Below are 21471 nucleotides of genomic sequence, written 5' to 3'. Positions count from 1 at the left end.
GATCATACTTACCGCGATAAAGTATTATAATCATACACATATCGTTAAATATAATTTCATCCAATGTTATATATATTATATGTAACGCGTGACATATGAAAATCCATTGTTATCTGCTCTATTAAAATTGTATAACCTTCTCGTTCTAATCTTAGAACATCGTGAAAATTCTGACTCGAATCTCTCTCATTCGCGCTTTTCAAAACCATTTTACAACCCATCGTGACAATTAAACCTCCAACGAAACCAACAATCCCCCAGAAGAAGAAGAAAAAAAAAACAGTTAGAAAAAGCAAGCAGGCGACTGGCTCGTAGCTAACCTCAACCAACCCGAAAGGAACCCTCCAGCCTGTTCATCTCGCCGACAATGTCCCCTTACCTCGAGGAATTAGGAAAACCGGTCCCTGGAAGTAGAAACAATCGATGGCAGCCGATTAAAGCAGAGGGAGCCGGATAGGATATCGGTTCGATTACGTGGCAATTCCCCCGGGATACGACTTGGGGACGACACGCGTTTACGGTTTCTGAGATGCATGACCGGAAAGAGAAAGTAACCGAGGAAGTCTACCCTGTAGAATTCTACTGAAAATTTCTACTCGTCTCTCGTTTCCTTCCTCTATATCGACGATCGATCATCCCTTGGTAATAATAGCGTAGACCAGCTTTAGAAAATTTAATCTTCCGATGGTGTATCGTGTTTTATTTATGAAGGATAATATATCAAATACACGCTATTTTTGCCATAGTGCACGCAGTCTTTTTAGGCAAGAAACCTCATCCACCAATTATGTTTCAGATTGATGATCGATAGCGTTGTATTAATTTTCATTAATGCCGATTTGATACGAAGATTATCGAGTTTCTAAGTAATTACGCGTTCTTGCTTTTCTTATTTACCGACTTTGCTTCTCACCGACGATACGTTTATTCGAAATTTATTCCAACGTTTATTTATTTTTTCAATAATTGATTTATTCTGGCGATCGATGTAGCCGATATTTGTATAGAAATAAATTTTCGTTTACTTTTATTCGTTTGTAGGTATGTTGGTAACTTAATCGTAGACCGTATTGTAACTGCGGCCACTTGAAAGAACCTCCGGGTACAAACCCTAGATTCGACCACAAATAATTGTTACGGCTGCGAGAGCGGGCCTTGGGTCAAGCACGTGGTCTAGGTTTACGGATAAGCTGGGATTGTAGCGAAGGATCGGACGAACCAGTGGAGTGTATGGCTAACATCGAGAACCGAAGGATAGGCAAACGTGGACGAATCAGATCACCTGCAGCCACGAGGTATGCTTCCGTGAGCGAACCGATGTGTAGCCAACATCGAGTTCCACTAAGGAAAACGTGGACAATCCAGTGGCACAGGATCACTGGAAGCCACCGTGGATTAAGTATGGCGGATGTTGTAATCTACTATCGATCGAGATATCTCCAGTGACCAAAGTATGTAACCTTCGTGGAGTTTCGCTTAGATCAACTAGGAAAATATTTCAGGAAAATATTCGAATGTTTAAGAATATCCCGATTTTTGAACAAATTAATAGACATAATAATTCAAAATAGATAATTTCAAAAATAGTTTCAAATTTTATAAAGAGCATTATACCTATTAAATATAGCATTCGCGGTCCGATTCTCAACTATTCGTGAACGACGTAATAGAATAAAATATTCGAACGCTTAACTGTAAATCACTCGTCTGTAAATAGAAGTTGAATCTTGCTTTCGTTGCTAGGATCTACTAAAATCTTTCTGTAACTGCAAAATCGAATTTGCAAGAAAGAGTAGAATGGATAGGGACAGGCGAATCGAGACGGATATCGAGATAGAAACGAGAAGATCAGAGGGAAGGATAATCGATAGGGGAGGCGTTCGCAATTTGCCCGGGAGCAGATCAAATGGAAGTGGTCGCGGCTCATAATTAAGAGCCATCGGCCATTGACGTAATGCCATGCGGCCGTCACGTTGCCTCATTGTTGCCGGCTACTTGCAATTAGCCGTGCGAACGGCCAATTTACCCGCGGCATAACAATCCTCCACCAAACGGTATTCGAATCCCGTTTGATTTTCCCACCAATCGCCTCGATAACATGCAAGACACCGGGCGACCTCTGCGTTCCAATCAAGATAAGGGAGAGAATCTGGGACCAGTCGAGATCCAGGAACATCAATATCCCACGTATTAGGAATTTTGCCAGATCTCTTCTACGCGAGATCCTCCTGTTCTCACTGACGATGAGTTGGAAAGGATGCATCGCTTCTGCTGAAATCTAATGACACGGCTTTGCTTTCTAATTTTACAAAATCCGCTCTGTCCGTACGATGAAACGTTGTTGAAGTATCAGATGTCAAGTATTTCTTGCGTTCGAAAATCGATATCGTTTAGACAGACAGAATGATCAATTATTTGTTAGGTAGGTTCATGATCGTTTTCCTTGGAAGCTTATCCGTCTTGAAATCTCGTCTTTCTTAATTTTGGTATAGTAGAACTTGGTTCTGATAACAGAGGGTCGCTAGATAGCTACCTTCTCTTCTCAGATAGCTGTCAGCTCTTCTTATTAGTTCAATAATTAGGATTTAAGTATTCAATTTCAGCTGCTCCTTCTTTGAGAAGCGTATAGAATTTATTTGGAATAAAATCAAATATTAGTTACTTGGATATTCATTGTTTGGATATTAATACATATACAGGGTGGTTGGTAACTGGTGGTACAAGCGGAAAGGGGGTGACTCTACGCGAAAAAAGAAGTTGAAAATATAGAATAAAAATTAAAAAAAAATTTTTTTTTTGTTTTAAATTTTTCCATCGAGACAACGATCTACAGCGAGATCCGTTATAACGAGACGTAATAAAGTGCACGCGTACCGAGCGAAAATTCAAGGTCGATTTTCTCGAAAACAAAGCCTCAAACGAAAAATTTTTATTCTATATTTTCGACTTCTTTTTTCACGTAGAATCACCCCCTTTCCGCTTGTACCACCAGTTACCAACCACCCTGTATATTCGTTATAAGAATACGCGTTGCTACGTGTACGCTCGACCATAGGATAACGAGGACTCGGCATTAACGTGTTCGTATAAACGAGGTTCTATCGTATTACACCGCGCTATTACTATTCAGTTCTTCAGGAAAGAAACGACTAACTCCGACGGAATTAATCTTCCAAGTAGTTCGTTTCACATAAACAACTTTTTACCAATCTAATCCAATCTCCAACAATTCATCACGCATGAACTCTTCAATTCACCGCTATCATAAATTCAGCAAAAGTTATTCAGCGAAACTTGCACTCATCGATCACCAAGCAAACACCACAAACACCCTTTCTCTTTCCAAGCAAAATACTCCCAAAAAAAGACCAGGAATAAAATCCAATTGTCGTTATACTCCATTAAAGACGCAGTCAGGGAACCATTCAGCTTTTCCTATAGCCAGCCACAAGGTTGCCACCGAGAAAGTCGACGCCAAGAGACAAAGAGAGGGAAAGAAAGAGGGAAGAGGAAGAGAGAGAGAGAGAGAGAGAGAGAGAGTGAGAGAGCAAAACAATTCAGCCCCTAATTGCGCGAACCGACGTGAGAGTAAGCGGCACTGAAGGAAAAAGGCGTCGCGGCGTCGGCGAAGGAAAGAGACGGAGCGACTGGTTTCGGCTGCGCTTGGTTCGCTCATTTTTGCCGGGCTTCAATCCTTTCAGAGGCTTCGTCGCCGCCGAAAACAACCGACGATATATCACCGCTAACGCGATTAACCCTCAAAATTTTGCTCCTAAAGGGATTAGAACGGGCACGGAGCGCGAGCTGGCTTCCGTTGCACGTGCCCACGCCATTTTCGCCAAGCTAACGACGCCAAAGTCTGTCCGGAAGAAACTTTTGCATATCGCCAAAACGAAACGACGACTCGGCCATTAAACGACCGTTTACCACCAACTTTCCCTTCGTCGTGTCAAACACGTACAAGCGGGTTGAAGACATCAACAAACCCTCGCAGCGTGTATCGCGAGGAAATTCGTGATAACAAGTTGACAAGAGTAGGTCGGCATGTGACAGGTGGTAAGCTCCGTTTCTTGAATGGTCTTGAGCTTAGAGAAAAGGCCGGTTTGACCTCTGTCTATCTGTCTGCTCATTTTCTCAACTACTGTTTTTTGTCATCGTCGTGCAATAAACGAGCTTGCGGAGATGAGGCTCGTTGATATCCTGAGAAGATTCGTTTCTCGAAAATCGTATGGATCGATCGTTCGAGTATTTAAGCGACGAACAAACTGTGGATATTTGTCCGTTTATTCGGAATTCCGAGATGGTAAAGTACACAGAATGCATATAGTATATGAAAGTATACGACGTATCTACGGTAGAATACTCGTTATGATTTTTAGTAGGAAAAACGAATCTCTGTCTAACTTTTATTTTCTTAATCGTGGCCATAAATTTGCGTAACAATCCGCAGTTTTGTTGTGAAATTGAAGAATTGATAAAAAGTGGAGTTGGTCAATTTCGCTTTTGCAAGCTTCGAATATACGTTGATATAGTTATACGAAAGTATAAATGTAGTCGAAGTTTTACTTCAAAGAATATTCCGTATACTCGTATTATACGTCAGCCAATTCAATATATTCTAATATTGATTCAATATAATCTAATAATATAATTCGGGTTCGAAGCCCGTTTCGTGTTCGATTTCTGAACGACGAGAAGGCTGAACTCGACCCTGTCCACGCGTTTCCACGAAAGGAGCTTCTATCATTCCCAGTGCTAATTTAGCTGCCGCTATTCCGCGCCTTATTAGCGTTATCTTCTCGGACAAACCACCGACACGCAACGTGGTCGCAGTTCATTAACCCTTCGACCGTGCGATTGTTTTCTGCGGAGAGCGCGAATGCGTTTCGCGGTTTCTGCGTTTGAAATTGAACGCTGGATGAAGAGGTTTGTCGGAGGTGTTTAGCGTATGATCATCGGGCCGAATGATATTCCGCTTTGAGAGAGAAGATTCGTTTCATTCAGACGAAGTATTCTAAACTCAAACGCTGGTTCGTGGGAGCATCTTTTTACGGTTGCTGTGAAATTCGAAACTTGAAATTGATTACGAATGGAATTACGTTCGAATTGAAAAACACCATCGCAATTCGTGCAGAATTCGTCACATCCTAATTTAACGCTTATCAACATTTCTATATTTAGATTCGAAACATGCAAATTTAGAGTTTACCGACACTGCCATATCTTCGTTCACATCTAAATTTGAAATTCCTACATCTGAATCCGAAACATGCAACAATTTCAAATCTGATCAAATTTCTACATCTCAAATGGAAATACGGAAATTTCAAAACTGATGTTTCTATCATCTCGATTCGAGACATCCAAACTTCTAATTTATCAAAATTTCTGTATCTCGATTGGAAACAGTCGAATCTCAAATTTAGCGAAATTTCTGTATCTCAGTTGAGAGCCTCGAAATCCCAATGTCGACAATTAGTTTCTCAGCGTTACATCGCCGTACCCCGCCCTTCCGCAAACGATGCAAGTAGAGGTCCGACTGTAAGAATCGAGTGGAAAGGTCGCGTCTAATTTACGACAGCATATTTCAAGCATCGATTCCGTGGCTACACGATCCCTCGGGAGGTGGTTCGAGGAGAACCTCGTCGAAAGAAACGATGACCGGGAGTCGAAGTAGAAAAATAAGAAAAGGAAGAGGAAGAAGAAGACGAAGGAAGGAGCGAAGAAAAGGATGGTGGCAAGTTTAAAACGTTCCCCTTCGTACGGTTCGGTCGGCTTATCGTCTCGATTCGATCTCTCGCGAGTTACATTCGCGGCGGTTCATAGATTGAAATCGGGCAAAATTCGATAGGAGGGCTGGATGTATCTTTCTATGGAAGCCAAAGTCATAAACTCCACAACCAGATAGAGGTTGGATGCTTGTTATTTTTACACTTGGGACGCGTTACTCCAGATTTATATCCAACATCGCGATACAGACCTGGATGCACTAGTTCTTTTACCTTTTGACCAGTTACCTGTTTTTGACGAGTATGCTCGTCACGAAGAAATGGCAATATTTTGTGTTACGACGACTTCTCTCAGTAATAAGATAAATAAATAAACTTGCTTTACTCTATAAAAAACTATTATTATAAAATTAAGTGTTTTAAAATTAGTTTTTAGTTAGTATATTATTAGTTAACACGGTAATCAAAATAAAGCAAATAAAACAATTATTTATTAATAAAGGAAAACGATTTTCGAAGTTAGAGTTTGCACGTGAATCGTTCGCGTAGAGTTTAAACGTTCTATACTGTTCGAATAGCAACAACTATTGATCGTGATGTTACACGAATATATATTTGATTCCATTTCTTTATTTACTTATATCATGGGTCACTATATAATAGTTTCGTTGATTTGTCATCGAATATCATGCATGTTTATTTGTTTTATCGGTGGTTATTTGTTAAATGTAATATATCAAACACATTTACTGCTCGTAATACAGATACAATAATATGTTCGCGTAAATCAATATTGATTTTGCAGCAATAAAGAGAATATAGAATTCAAATGAAACGAATACGTTAACAGAGGAACAGGCAATTTCATTTATTCGACGTTAATCGAGAAAATCTGGCAAATAAAAATTTTCAAAATCTCATCGTCAATCTGCGTACTTTTTTCTTCTTTTTTTTTTCGTTTTATCGACGAATGAAAAAGATCGATCGAATGGAAAAAGAGATTGACGTTGGTCGATCGTAGAGGGAACGTGTCGTCGCGTGCAACTTTTTATCGGTCGGCCTGCAACTTCGTGGCCTGTCTTACGTAGCAGAACTTCATAAGCGGCGGAGAACGAGCCGGAAGTTTGCTAACGGGCTGACTCAGCCGGTCCCTCTCTCGTCTTCGGCGAATTCGCGGTAATACGCAACGACGATTCTTGCTGAGGGCTCGTAAAAATGTTCGACCTCTTCCACGTTCTCCTCCAGATCTCGTCAAACGTCGCGATCGAAGCAACTAGTAACGAACAGTGAGTTACGAATCGCGATCGAAAGACCGCAATTTGTGATTATGAATTTATTCTTGCAAGTACACTTAGATTTATTATATTCATTGTAAATCTACGAACGAATACTTTTTTAATCATTTCTTTTCTTACTTGCAAAAATATATGTATAGTACCCTCATATTGATTTTCTCATTATTACGTTTATTATTACATTTAATATTGTTATATTTTATCCATATCTTTCTATTTGTGATTTCACAATGTAACTCCTGCAATAGAATTGTTCACGTTTCTATTATTCTTGAATAAAAGAGTGCACGAGTTAGTTATATACCGTGAGAAAATCTGTATTTCCTCTTTGATACCAGACAGCCAGAAAGAAATAGAAAAGAATTTCCTTGCGGTAAAGGATAAGATAAATAATTATGGCAAAAGTCATATGCAAATAATGAGATTTCTCAAAGAAAACGATACGTTGTTTAAATGATCGATCCATTCCAAATGAAACGATATCTTCGTTCATTCTTGAATTCGTTTTCTTCTTCCACGTAAACGATAAACTTGGTTTCAAAATGAGAAGATCCAACGTCCTCTTGGTATTGCAAACACCGAGGACCATCGATCTAGGCGTTCTTAAACGAATGCACAGGGAAGCCTTAGCTAATTACAAAGTTAAATTAAATATTGATATGCGAGGATTCAACTTCCTCCGCGAAATAGCCTGTGCCTGGTAGAGAATTTTGCGCCAGTCTCTCGGATACGCGATCGCCCTGATCATCAGAGTGGCTAGTAAACAGACAATATTTAAATGAGCAGGGCAACTTTCGCGTAACCAGAAAGAAAGTTGCCAAGCTGTACCAGTGATATCTCTTGCGGGTCTCAACGGGGTTCAAAGATTGTTGTAAGACTCGTAATACTAATCGTTTCTCGATTCTAATGGCTTCAAAATCAAACCGAAGAATTGTAATTGCTAATTAACGACCAACCGCTAGCTAATTAACCGTTTCGAACTCTTCGAAACTAATTCATACTTGTTCACGATTAGTATGAATCTTGTTGTTTAAAAATATTTCCAGCCAGGAAGTTCAGCGAATTTCGAAATATAATAAGTTTAGAATCTTTGAATTTTCTGTTTTAACGAAACTGCGTATAAATCGTAATTGTTTAATTTGAACGAATTTCAAAATATCACAAGCTTCGAATCTTCTTATTATCTAATATGTAAATTGTAATTTCTTCTTTTATTTTTCTATAACGTTCAGCGTCTTGCAGAAAGCTGCGTTTCAAAATAAGATTTAAGGTTTCTCATATTAAAGAAAATCCTTTTTCAAATAATTTTCAAGAGGATGTATAAATAATTACTTACCTACAGATCTAGAATTCTTCAATTTCTTGACACAAAAGGTCACTCTAAAGAGATTTCATGTAAATCTAAAATTCCTAAAATTTCGTTCTTTTATTACATAATTACGCAATTTCAAGTTCGTATTAATTTTCCCAATATCTCGGAAAATTCCAATTCTAGCAGTCATTCTTATCTACCGATATCGAGCTCGAAGCCGTGACATTGAAACCGAAGCATCGTGGCGATGAGTCGCAACAGTTGACTCATAATTCGTGGATCGTTCCAATTTTACCCTCAACCACGAACGATATTTATACGGACAAGCTTCGCTCGATCCAAGTTCTCCTAACGAGCTGACTCAGCTAACCTTGCTGCTTCATCGCTTTGGAAATCACGGAATTAGAAATCCCTGGCTTAAAATCGTTTCATGGGTGCAACGACCAAAGCGTTGTCCATATTGCGGCCAACTTTATGTCGCTTTCACATGACCATGATTGGTATAATAATCTATCGATACGATACTGATATCGACGATTTTAAGGTTGTATTCTCCGAGGTTCCAATCTCCTATCTTCGTACACGTATTATTTTCATTCACGAAAAATTGTACGATAATCACGATATAGAAAGCTCGCGGAACGCATAATCTGCGATGCTAACCACTCGTCCAAGTGCTAGAAATAGAACAAAGTGGCCATTTTTCTAATATTCCTTTTACGCTTCAAGATCCGCTATAATTTTAGACCAACTGTGAATAAAACGCTTATCTCTCTTTAAAAATCTGAAACTTGCAAGTAACTTGAGCCTCGCAGAAGCGAAACCGATCAACTCCAGTTTTAACGCATCTTTTAGTTTCATTGCAGAAGTACGCCACTAATATTCTGTTCTCGAGGAACGAACCATTTGCTTCCATAAGTTCGTTCGTCGCAAGAAGATGATACGACAAGTAATTGTAAATTCTAAAGTAAATTAAAAAATAGCGTCTGTAAGGTATATCGGTTTTCTGAATATTTCGATTTATACAGTTGATCAATGTGGCTCCTGAGCGGCCCGATCATACTCGTTGCTAAAAATGATAGTTACACTGCGGATTTTTATGCATTTATGGGAAATTTGAAAGTGCGAAACTACGCGCAATGCACGTAACACGGAATGATATATACAGTGCTGTGAATAATTATAGACTCAAACACATTTTTTGAGTTATTTCTTCAATATTTCCAAGGGATCACCGGTCATGCCTGGATATGTTAAGAGAAATTGTTTTAGCAAAAGTCAAATTGAACGCTGTAGGATATCAGGAGATGTTACATAGCGAATAATCGACTCTCATAATCGAAATAGAGGACGAAAAGTCAATCTTTCAGCAAGACAATGCTTCTACTCGCACAGCCGCCACTATAAAAAAGTGGTTTCAAGATTTCGGAATAGAATTATTACCGTGGCCAGCGTTGAGTCTTGATCCGAATCCCATCGAGAACCTGTGAAGAATTTTAGTCAGAAAAGTTTACGATCAGGTGAGACCACGTATAAAAATGATGTTGGAACTTAGGAAAAGAATAAAATCCACGTGGGCGGATATTCAAAACGAAACTTCAAATGAGTTTAGCGGATAGCGTAGCTAACAGATTAGTAGAAGCAATCAGAGATAAAGGAGAATTCATTAAATATTTAATGAAAACGTAACAAAATTAACGTTGGTTTTATATTTTCTCACAGTGAAAAACACGATTTTAAGAGGAAATTTAATCTTTTTCAGACTTCGAAAGAAGAAGATTTTTGTTTGTTGTATCCTCAGTTCTGTCCTATATTATAATATGAAATTATTTAATTATTAAATTAAAAATTTAAAAATAGGATTCAGTCTATAATTATTCAAGGCACTGCAGTGATGGATAAAAGGAAGTTTAAAATTCACACATTATGAAGTCTAGTAACTTTCGTACTAAAAATTGTTCACCATGTTGGTAACAGTCATCTGTTCCGTACTATACAAATATTATATTTATTCATTGCTCTCATTAACCCTCCTTCTGCACACTGGGTCGTTCCCGATCGGTAATTTTAAGTAATTTTTCATTCGTTCCACTTCCATCTCTGTTTAAATTTCGCTTTGTCTAGAAAAACTAGGGTAACATGTAGCGATGAAAACTACTGGATCATATTTATGTGAAACTTGTGAAGAAACTCGAAAGTGTATTGAAGAATTTCGAGGGATTTTCAAAAACGCGAAAACGTGAGAAGAACCACACGAACTGGAACGATCCAGTATGCAAGCGACGTCGATAAAGATAAGGTTGCAAATGGAAGGTTAAATATAAATCCATTTCGTGAAAATTAAATTTTATACAAATTTCCTCCTCCGCTGTAAAATATCCAAAGTACAGCGTTTTCTATAATATTTTGAAAAACAATCTTCCACCGAGTTTCCACCTTTGTGAATTCTATTTTCAAACATACGAATTTGCATAAAAATCCACAGTCTAATAACGACAATAACAATTTTACTCGATAGCCGAGTGAAAATGATCGGATCCTCCTAGCGTGGAACATCGATTGATCATTTGAAAGAGTAAGCGATAGCATGCGATAGAGATAAAGCAGCACTTACCGGACTCCGAGACAGAGGGACTGCCTGCAGACCTGTCGGAGTTCCTGGAGCTGGCCGTGGAGCTGGTCGACGAAGCTGTGCCGAGAGAACACTCGGAAACGCTGCGCCGTTTGGAGAGAAGAGCCGCGGCCGCGGCAGCTCCAGGACCGCAAGAGGAACCGGTTGGAGCGCTCGAGCTTAGCCCATGGAGGCCGTGGAGGCCGTGCAACACGTGCAGGCCTGTCTGGTTTGTCAGCTGCTCTAGCCGTCGCCTGAGGAACCTCTGCTCGCGAGACAGCTGTTCCTTGTGCACGGCGTGCTTGCGTTCACGCTCCTCCAGGCTCTGTAACCCAACGTTCATCCCCATTATGCATCATGCAACCTCGATTCAATCCCTTTAGGTTATATCATCGAGGCGTATATCCCTAATATAGATAAATTCGTTGATTATGATATTCGGTCGATATTAAGATGTTCAGGCAGTTGAATTGTCAGAAATCGTCAGTGGATGCTGTATTTAAAAATTAGTATCTAGATTTTTGGATGCGTGGAATTTTAATCTGGCGATCCTCGAACGAGATTTGTGCCTTAATTTGGATTTTTGGTTTTAATTGGGTAAGAGACTTTAGATATTTGAAGTATTTAACGTAGAATTGAGAGGAGAAATCTGGCGCATATCGGTGAATATTCTTTTATATCTTTTCCTTTTTCTTCTTTCTTTTTTCTTCAAATTTAAGAAAACTTTTAAAAGGCGAGAAAACACGATTCGGTTGAAAATTACTATAAAACGCAGGAGGTATTATACGAAATTGAATCTGGAATTAATTTCGAAATCCATTATTATTTTTTACTCCGTTTGATTCTATGATTATTCTATACTTGTTCCAGCAATATCAGTATTCTCATTAGAAAATGTATTTTGCACTAAATTATGTTTCACCGCGTTTTTATCCCAATACTCTGTTCCTCCTTAACGTAATTCTAAAGCAAGTAGAAACAAAATAGCCCAAACAACGTAATATCATCCCCTGAAACTCTAATGTATTTCGATAAAACTTCCATAACTCAACTAACCATAAAACCCTAATAGAACGAACAGCTTCCAACAAAATCAATTTGCCACATGGTTTTTCAAAGAGAGAAAAAAAGCAACGAGGAGAAAAAAGGAGGGAGAATATCATAGACGTTTTAATCTTTCGAACGTTCGTCCCCTGATTTATCATGCTCCTGTAAAAAATTCCGCTACAGATAATCCCGTTGGACGTTAGTCCGGGATCGGAGTATTTTTTTAATGCGTTTACGGGAAACTGCGCGCAAAAGGATTTCAACGTTAACCGCGTTTCTGTTCATGGCGGGACTCGCGGCAATTGGCTTCTGCTTTTGTTCCATCTTCATTTCGAAGATTAATTCTGGTGAGCGGATACGAAACTGCTGAAAAATCGTGGAATTAATGGGCTGGAGAGGGGGATTGAAACACAGTTCGCTAAGCTCGCGAGGATTACAATAAAGCCGCAGCTAATTCGAGGGCTCTGACATGAGATTTAGATAATTTAAACTTCTCATTGGGAATGTTCGTTTCGTGTTAATGAACCGAGTATGGGATATTATTTTGCCTGGTCAAGGAATCGTTCAAAGAATTTCACGTTCTATTAATAACGAAGGGAACGTCCAAATGAACGACATTCTGTTAATTAAATCGGGAAACAAGAGCTCGGTTTCGATTCGTTAATCAGAGAATTTGTCGCACGAGTGGGAAATATATTTCTGGTGTTTGTGACATCCGAGAAATCTGAAACGAATGCTTGTTCTTGAATTTGTATATCCCAGTTCTACTTTGATTTTAACAGGCACGAGTTAGCTTCAGTTAAGAAATATTTTAGCGTTACATTGCAGATAGACAATCGTGCGTATTTTCTTCCCAAACTTAAAGAATTCCTTGAGTATCAAAAGACACGATCGTTCGTTATCTAAAGCCTATCATTTATCATTTATCATTTAATTCATAATCCGATCTGATATGATGCAAAAAAACTCAACGGGATTGAAAAATTTTTATCGAAATAAAAATTATGAAATCCTCTTATTTCCAAAGAAATATATCGAATAATCAAGTGAAATACGCCGTAGTAATAGAAATTTTCAGAATTGTTAATCCTTTCAAAGAAATATTCTTGTTATTAAATATTTAATAGTACGAAGGACACAGCTCTCAGGATACGAGAGCACGCTTTTCACGCGATAAAGGTAGAGGGAATAATTCTCAGCAATCGACTGCAACGAGCTTCAAGGTTCGTTGTCTGGGCTATATTAAAACACGATTTACACTCGCGGTCCAATTACGATCAAGATCCGGTCAACTACCACTCAGCACTTCTCGAACGCGCAGAAACACATGGACGTTCCATGGTCACGTTCCAACAATTTCGATAGCGTTTAGATAAATTTATCACCGTTGACCGTGATACTAAAGCTACGATACCGAATTACGCGATAACGATTGCAGAAAATATAATTAAGCTTAAATCCAAAATTTCGTTGAGTAGCCATGGTTAACCATAATGCCAGGTAAATACTCGGCAACGAGTATGGTCGGCCAAAGTACTAAAAAGATTAAGCGGTTCGAACGATGACAAAGAATAAAATGACAAGATCCAGAGAGGTTTGTACAAAAGCCCACGAGACAAAGGTTTTTCGAGTTGGACGAGACAAGGGAAGAACACCGGTGTATCAATACTTAATTTAACTTTATAATTAGGTAGACCGTCGGTTCGTTGAAGAACATCCGAAGCAATCGCTTTCGAACGAACAACAGTCGTTGGATTCCCATCGCAATAGGGGTTCGTCGCTACTGTTGAAGGAAAAGAAGCAACTTCCTGGCTGACCCAACGCGATCCTCTTTGACTTAAATGAAAAATGTTTCCTGCCTCGACGATGCTCCTTTTAAGCGACTTCGATACTATCGGATCTCTCCATCGAGCACGGAAAATTAAACGAATGACGCGAAATAATACTACAGTTTCCCTTTGATCAAACACGAGGAATTTCAAACTCGTTACCGAAGAAAATATAATCACGTTGTGGGATTATTAATCCGTTAATTCGTCACAGAGATTACCAACTTTTTAAACGTGTAATTTTTCTTTGTTCCTAGAAACCTATCCTCCTTTGAACGCATTATTACAATTATACTTTTAACGTTAAGATTAAGATTAGAGCCTAACCGAAATAAATTAGTCGGCTGTTTAAATTTGTAATTCTATGTTCTATGTAGGAAAGTACATTCTTTGTTAGCGAATCTTTAAATGCAACAATCTATAATCCCGTGGAAGCTAGCATTTCGAAAAGATAGATATAACACCAATAATTGTCGCTACTAATGATACGATATAAACGATAACTGTTGCTACCAACTAATGCTACTAACTGCAATAGTAAACTGTTACTTTCGGATCGAGTGTCATTTTCTCCATACTGTCTGGAAATAAAAACGAATGTTGCTGAACCATTAATCTAGCTCTTTGAATTACCTCGACATCTGGGAATCCGACTTTTCTGTTTCCATTGGAAGATACAGCAAACTTCCATTTCATCGAAAACATCATACGCAATTTTGCTTGAGAACTGTCTTGTACGAACGAGAACGTATTACTATCTTTTCTATTACACGGAAAAAGGATACCAGACGGATTGTCGATACTGCTAAAGAACTATTACATAAGATCGAGCAGAACGATAACAACAACCAGCGTAAAAGCGTCATCGCGGAAGAACTAGTCGGGCTAGATTCAATTAAAGAAGACACGAGATATATATCTTGTGTTCGAGAAGAGACTGCTCGGAGTAATTAAGGCGACGTATCACGCGATCCGAAATTAACAGTTGGTTATTGATTTGTGCCCTTTTTCCCTGCTCTTTTTATACGTTCAAGATCAGATCGATCGAATATTCATCGAGTTTCATCTATTCGTGTCATCTTACGATTGTTATCCCCTCTCTGCGATCTTTCCTTTCTTTTCTTTTTTTTTTTTTTTTCATTGTATCGTCTTTATTAATTTATAACAACTAGAAACGAAAAAATATTAATTTATGACATTTGAAACTATTTGCTAATATCGCTCGTTTCGTTTAGCATTTATATTCGTAATATGTTTCGCATAGATATAATTGAAAAGTTTAATAAATGTCGATAGACATCAGACTGGAACGCGGTTGTGAATTTCGAGAATGCGCTTGTGAATGCGCCTGCGAAATGAAAATGTAGAATGTTTGATCGTGACAATACGCGCACAGGTAAATGTGAAAATAATTGCGAATTGTGTGAAGGCGAATGTGAAAACAATTGCAAATCGCGTGAATGTCACTGTGAAAATAATTACGAATTGTGTGAGTGTAGACGCGAGAAGAACAGCAAATTGTGTGAATGTACAGGCGAAAACAATTGCAAATTGTGTGAATGTAAACGTGAAAATAATTACGAATTCCCTTAACAAACATTGTACAACTCTCTTGACCAAACTCTCAAATTTGACCAATGTAATCACGACGGTGTTGTGCTACGTTATAATGCTAATCACAGTTCAGAATATTTTATATAACACAGCGACGCCGTATTGCACAAATATCGTATGTCGGCTTTTAGCGTTTTAAAGAAAAACGGTTTCAAAAATTCAATGATACTTGATAATTAAATAACTACTTTTATTTGTCTTTATCAGCGATATTATAAAATTCACGATGCAAATTATGTGTCCTTTTTAGGAATACAAAATAACAAAGCTTGTTCGTGGTTCCAGAAAATATCTGCATAAATGCGCCGATACGGAAATATTCTTTTTGACGAATTTACTACGAAATAGCATAGAGATGTGATCATTATACGCCATAAAGAGACAATCGAAAACTATTTGAAAATTTCATAAAAAGCAGACGTACGATATTTGTGCAGTAAGTCATCGACGTACGATAATACGAAGATGAAAATTTTTTACGACAAGCGTTCGAATACTTCCGCGAGTCGGTGCATTTTCTAAAAGTCACAAACTTCGTTATTCAACAAATGATATCCAATCCTCACATCCACCCATTTATCCGTCAAGATTCACCTCCCAGTGTTTACGCAACGCTCGCAGATAGAAAACTGTGGTCACTCGCGAGGAAGAGGCCATCCGCTTCCGGTGTAAAAGGCGCAACGATCGGTGAACGCGATTGGACGGCTTCCCGTTGCATCAGCGACGCAGCAAGAAGCATCGATGTGCGTCGCTGTTTTCTTTTTTTTTCCCTCCATCTCACCCCATCTTCTTCTTTTTTTCTTTTTGTCCGGTAATCGAGTCGAACGCGTTCAATTCGTTCGAAATACAATTAACGCGGACGACGACGACGCGACGTGTGAACGTCGAATACGTACGTATATTTGCGCTGGCAATCCGATTAACCGTTTCAAGGTGGGGACTTTTACGGGGCTTAAATCGATTCTACGTCGGAACTCCCGGAATTTCTCTCGTTTTTCTGTTCTTCCTCCTTCCCCTTTCTTTATCAGTGCTGAAATCTCTCTTTTAACGTCTTTACGTTGTTACTTTGTATTTCAAAATTTCCTCTTTCCACCTGTGCATCTAGCTTATACAGAAAATTCGAGGAGAATTCGTGATAGAAACACTGCGAATTTCTCGAACTATTTTACTATCGCTAGAACGATAAAGTCTTTTGTTCGATACATTTTTCGATTTCTCTCGCAACGACCCTTTTCCTCGCGCCCTTCTTTTTTATTTCTAAAGTTACTTCCCCTTCGTCTTTGCACCGATCGCAGTGTTGAAATTTCCTTTTCACACGTCGTCAGCTACGTACGTATGGTCGTTCCCCTGTGATATTTTCCTCCATCGACGTCAAACTCACGATACTACAAACGCAGTGTCGCGGTGTATCGAGTCTGCAGGTTCTATGCGTCTAATTATTCTTAGAATTTTTGACGATTAAGAACAAAGTACACCGATTCGCTTTAGCGGAGACTTTCTTTCTGTTACGGTACATCTCGCGGACTAAATTCGGTTGCGATGCTTGTTGAGCTACTGGCTGGACCCGAACGGCCAATCGGAACTTGACAGAGGATAAACGAGCAGCTGTTACGATCACAGCGGCTTACAATTACATATGGAATTACGGATATTAGTTTCTCGACTTAAATAAAACGTGTCTTACTTCGCCACGCTTCTCCGTTCTCCTTCGCTTCTGAAATTCCTTCCTCGGAAGCCTAGGGATTTCTAGTTCGTAGAATTCACCTCGGAATACTCTCTGTCTTGATAGGATTGCTTGCCAGCACGTAGAAATTCTTCTAAGTCGCAATTTAATCACGGTAGAGTGTACCTCGGCAAGGTACTGCCGAAGGGAAGCCGGTAAGGTGATAGATTATCTCCCACCACTGATCCGGAATGGACACTGTCCACGAAAGTAGTTGGAATCGAAAGGGAACCACCAGAAACGTTCACGATAGTCGAGTAGTCGTCGGAAACGATTTTGGGTAAAGTGACCACTAGCAACCACCGAGTGACCACAGTGAACGCTGTCCACGGTGAGCAATCGAGCAAGGGTTGCTAGAGCAAAGTAGCTTCGAGCACCCTTCATTCGTGCGAATCGAGGACTATCCGGGAAAAATATTTATTTACCCATCTTGTAGTATCTGCTTGTTAGCGATTATATACTCGCAGTCGTTAGAGTCGATTATTTTTTGCATATAAGTTAGAGTGGCTACGAGAAGCACATGGACATAGCCTTCCTTTTCAACGAAGATTTTTACCGAGGTTCTGTACATTTCATTTTCATGTTATCAAACTTTGGTAGCAATACAACGTTAATTCTTTCGCTGTTGAATATTTATTCTGCCGACAAGGTGCTCGAAAATGGATGAATTTTCCAACTGATTGATTATACCGTGTGGATCTATGCTACGTGGGATCCGTAAATGTACGACTTTAGCATGACGGATACGCATCTCACAGAATGTATTATGATGGTTAGAGCAGTGAAAGGGTTCATACCTACTTGGATTTAATTAATCGGTATATAGACACTACGATAGATGCAAGGGTGGGGCAAATACTTGTAGCCACTGTGCACTTAATACGTTCTTTATTTCCCGACACGTTCGGTTTTATTTTTCAAAGTGATTTTTGCCAGATCTTTGTCGAAATGATCGCTGAAGCGTAACCTTTAAAACGACATATATTTGCGAGCGTTAAAAAATGCCTACGCTGCACACAAGTGGAGAAAATGGAACAAGCATACATACGTATTATAGCGGTACGATCCTTTTGAGATTCGAGAGAAATCGATGAAGAATTGAGAACCGACGAGAGAGGAGAGTGCATTATCTGCTATTTACTAGGAAGGTACGTATGAAATGTCGAACCTGAAAATGACTTTTCCGAGGTTCGACTACAAGAGGCCAATACCGTTAAAGTTTGTCGCCGGTATATCCTCTTTAACAGTTAAAAATGAGTCTGGCCATTTTTAAGAATTCGATGCTTTCAATATCAACATCCCCACGAAATTAAACCTCCACGTAGATTTCCATTTCGCTCGTCCACCTACTGCTCGTCGAAACTCGTCCTTCCCCTTTTCCCAAGAAAATCCGCAACAACCCGGCGAAACAAAAGAAACAAAAGCCGGAAGAAATCGAAAGAGAAGCGAAAGAAGAAGGTAGCATGTAAATAAGCGCGAGGTAAGAGGAAAACGGGGCTGCATAGAGCGTGCGCGATCGAAGAGACGAACTGAGAGAGAGAGAGAGAGAGAGAGAGAGGGAAAAAAGTGAGAGAAAAAGGGAGAGAGAGAGGAATTGAAGGAGTCGTCTGCGATTTATGACACCCTTCCAGAACACTACACGTTGCTCGGCTCCCCTGTAATCACTTCTTCTCTGTTCGAAAGAGAAGAGAGGAACGCCTGGGAACAAGAGAGCCCCGGGAAAAAGCTAAGACGCGAGTCGACAGGGCGCAGGAGATACAAAGATAAGCAATTGGCGCGAGCCGTGGAATGGCAGGGAATAATGGCGAGGGTGGCGATTAGAAAGCGGGACAAAATTGTCTGCGACTTACCGAGGACCAACGGGACAAAGGAAACGTCCGGTCGGTCGCGTCGCTGATGAGAAAAAATGCTGGATAAGGGGGCGGAACAAAAGATACCGTTGGATACTGTGTTGCGACGTTGAAATTGTAGAGTTAATGCGTACGCTCGCAGGGGATAGTTTGGAAATTGGTGCGCGTCCGTTGCTCCGTTCTCTTTCATTTTGCTGTTGGTTTCTTGGGGATTAGGGTAACTTGCAAAGTTTCGAGAGCTCCAGTCTGATAAAGATTCGTTGGGTGACCGATTATGTCTCAAAAATTAACCGAGAGGTAATTACACCGGTTAAGAAAGTTTCTGTTGCGGTGGACGTTTCGCTGAATCTTATGTATTTTTCTACATCTACAGTTTTTACACGATGCTTAAATTTAAATTTAACTTACAATATTTAAATTTAATTTGACAGTATATGATACGACGTATAGTAGAGGATGAGTTTGAGCTTTAGCAGGAGTTTAAGGTGTAAAGTGTTTGATCGAATTATTCGTTAAATATTTAAATCGTTCAATCAAGCGATTCGTCAAACGTTTGATCGTTGTAATTGTTCGATCGAACGATTTAAATATTTACAAAACGATCTATAAAAATCAGTCGAAAGCGTCAGTTACCATTTTGATTACGCGGATAATTTATTGTCGAGTGAATGAGCGTGGAAGAACGCGCGAGACGGTGGATAGAAAGCGGCGCTTTAGAGTAGCGACGATTAGAGTTTCCCAGCACGGAACGGTGGAAGCCTCGCTTTTAAGCCGGCTTCCGCGCATTTTACGACAGTAGCCAGGGCTCGACCGCTTCGAAACCAACCTTATCTACGTTGTAAACTCATATCAAGCCGAAGGAAGAAGCACAGGACAGTACACACACGCGCGTATCGAACGATGTCTCTTATCTGCAATCCTGGTGACCTCACCCTTTCGATCCTTTTATAGCTGGCTTTTCTCAGGCCACAGAATGTTTTTCGGTAAGGATATTTCGAGCCAATTTTGAACTCTTTTCGATATGTACATTATCGTGCGAAAGTGTTTAGATGCTCGTTCATTTTTCGCAGAATTTGGTTTCATTATGGAATTACATATAGATAGACAAAGGAAGATCTAAAAATTCTCTTACCAAGTTACTGTTGATGCGATGTTTCTGACGTTACGATATGTACAGCCTGCATGCTAAATTGATTAAAACAAACAACCGATTTTATACACTTTAAATACTACAAAATTGATCCACTAACCTCGAAGATCAAGGAATTTCTTTTTCCCTTTAGAATTGTATCTCCTTCAAAATGGGAGCAGTTGACTCGCTTTTCGATCCGAAAGAACAGTTCAAGAACTTCCAACAATCATACAAACGCGCTGAAACCTGCCACAAGCCACAGAACACGATTCAACGAACACATCCTGAAGAGATGAAGTACCAAATCGTTCCAAGACTAATTCCAAAATAAAAGAAATTAATCGCCTATTTCTTAATCCGAAAAAAGTCTCGAGAAGTTTCGAAAAATTATCCGAATACTTCAAAATGTCTCGCGACTCGCGAGAAGCTCGCGGACCCAAACAAAACAGATTCCGGGGGAAGAAACTTCCCAAAATCTCCGCGAATGCTTTTAGAAGATCAGGATTGGGAGATTAAAGTAATGCAGAGATAGCAGAGGTAGCAAATGTTGCGCGACGGCAAATCGAATCGACGTCGTGTCGAGCGAGAATCCGTAAAACGGGCCTGTAAAAGAAAGGGACACGTGGATTTTTCCTTTTCGGCCGCTTCCGCCACGAAGGAAAGTGAAATGGATCGCGTCGAGGCGTGCGTCTGCTCGATTTAAAGAAGTAATTTGCTTCGGTGAAATCAGCTCGCACCGACTCGTTGGACTTTCCTGCGACGAGCGAACATAAATTCTTCCTACGGCTCAACCGTATCCCCGAGCCGTTGCTATATATTTTCTCTCTTTCTCGTTTTCTCTCTGCTTCCTTCTTCGTTCGGGGGATATTTAATGTCCGGGAACGGACGCTGCCGCTTAGCGACAATTGTGTTTAATTGTCAGGAAAAAAGCATCTCTGCTTCTGCTCTCTTTTTCCTCTTGCTGGCCTCGCGTTTGTCGAGTCCCGGGCCTGTGTCAAAGGTTAGATAATTCGAATGGTCGAAGGGAATCGGTGGGAGAAAAGAGGAGACGAGGGAGACATCAGGACGTTCCTTAATTTTCCAACGACAAATTGGATCTTGTCGAAGTGTGAGTTCGCTCGAGGAACGTGTGTTTCGTCTGATTAGGTGGCTCGTTTTTTAGTTTCCTGCGAACAGATCGATGGATGCTCCGGGAGTTCGATTTTTCATTACCTGGACGAACGTGGCGACGTTTTGTAAAAGGAATTTTATGTTTGGAAAAAGGCGAAGGTTCTTGAGTATCTCGTTCGATAAGATCGAATAACCCTTCGCAGTGCGTAAGTATAAAAC

The 21471-nt window shown here is 39.8% G+C and overlaps 1 protein-coding gene across 9 annotated transcripts in view; it reads right to left on the bottom strand.

The window, feature by feature from the left end:
- The window catches only part of Mxd (MAX dimerization protein), a 234844-nt gene that overhangs the window by 86749 nt on the left and 126624 nt on the right, over positions 1 to 21471 (bottom strand). For all 9 annotated transcript variants that reach the window (XR_011174154.1, XM_069121198.1, XM_069121196.1 and 6 more), the window contains exon 6: positions 10951 to 11272. Coding sequence is in view for 8 of the 9 variants with exons in the window: in XM_069121198.1 (XP_068977299.1) it covers positions 10951 to 11272 (322 nt within the window). In the remaining variant the exon portion in view is untranslated. The remainder of the gene's footprint in view (positions 1 to 10950; positions 11273 to 21471) is intronic.

Source organism: Bombus flavifrons, chromosome 10 (assembly GCF_040668555.2).
Source record: "Bombus flavifrons isolate JBK064 chromosome 10, iyBomFlav1_principal, whole genome shotgun sequence".
Classification (NCBI taxonomy): Eukaryota; Metazoa; Arthropoda; class Insecta; order Hymenoptera; family Apidae; genus Bombus; species Bombus flavifrons.
This window is presented reverse-complemented; position numbering and strand designations above follow the sequence as displayed.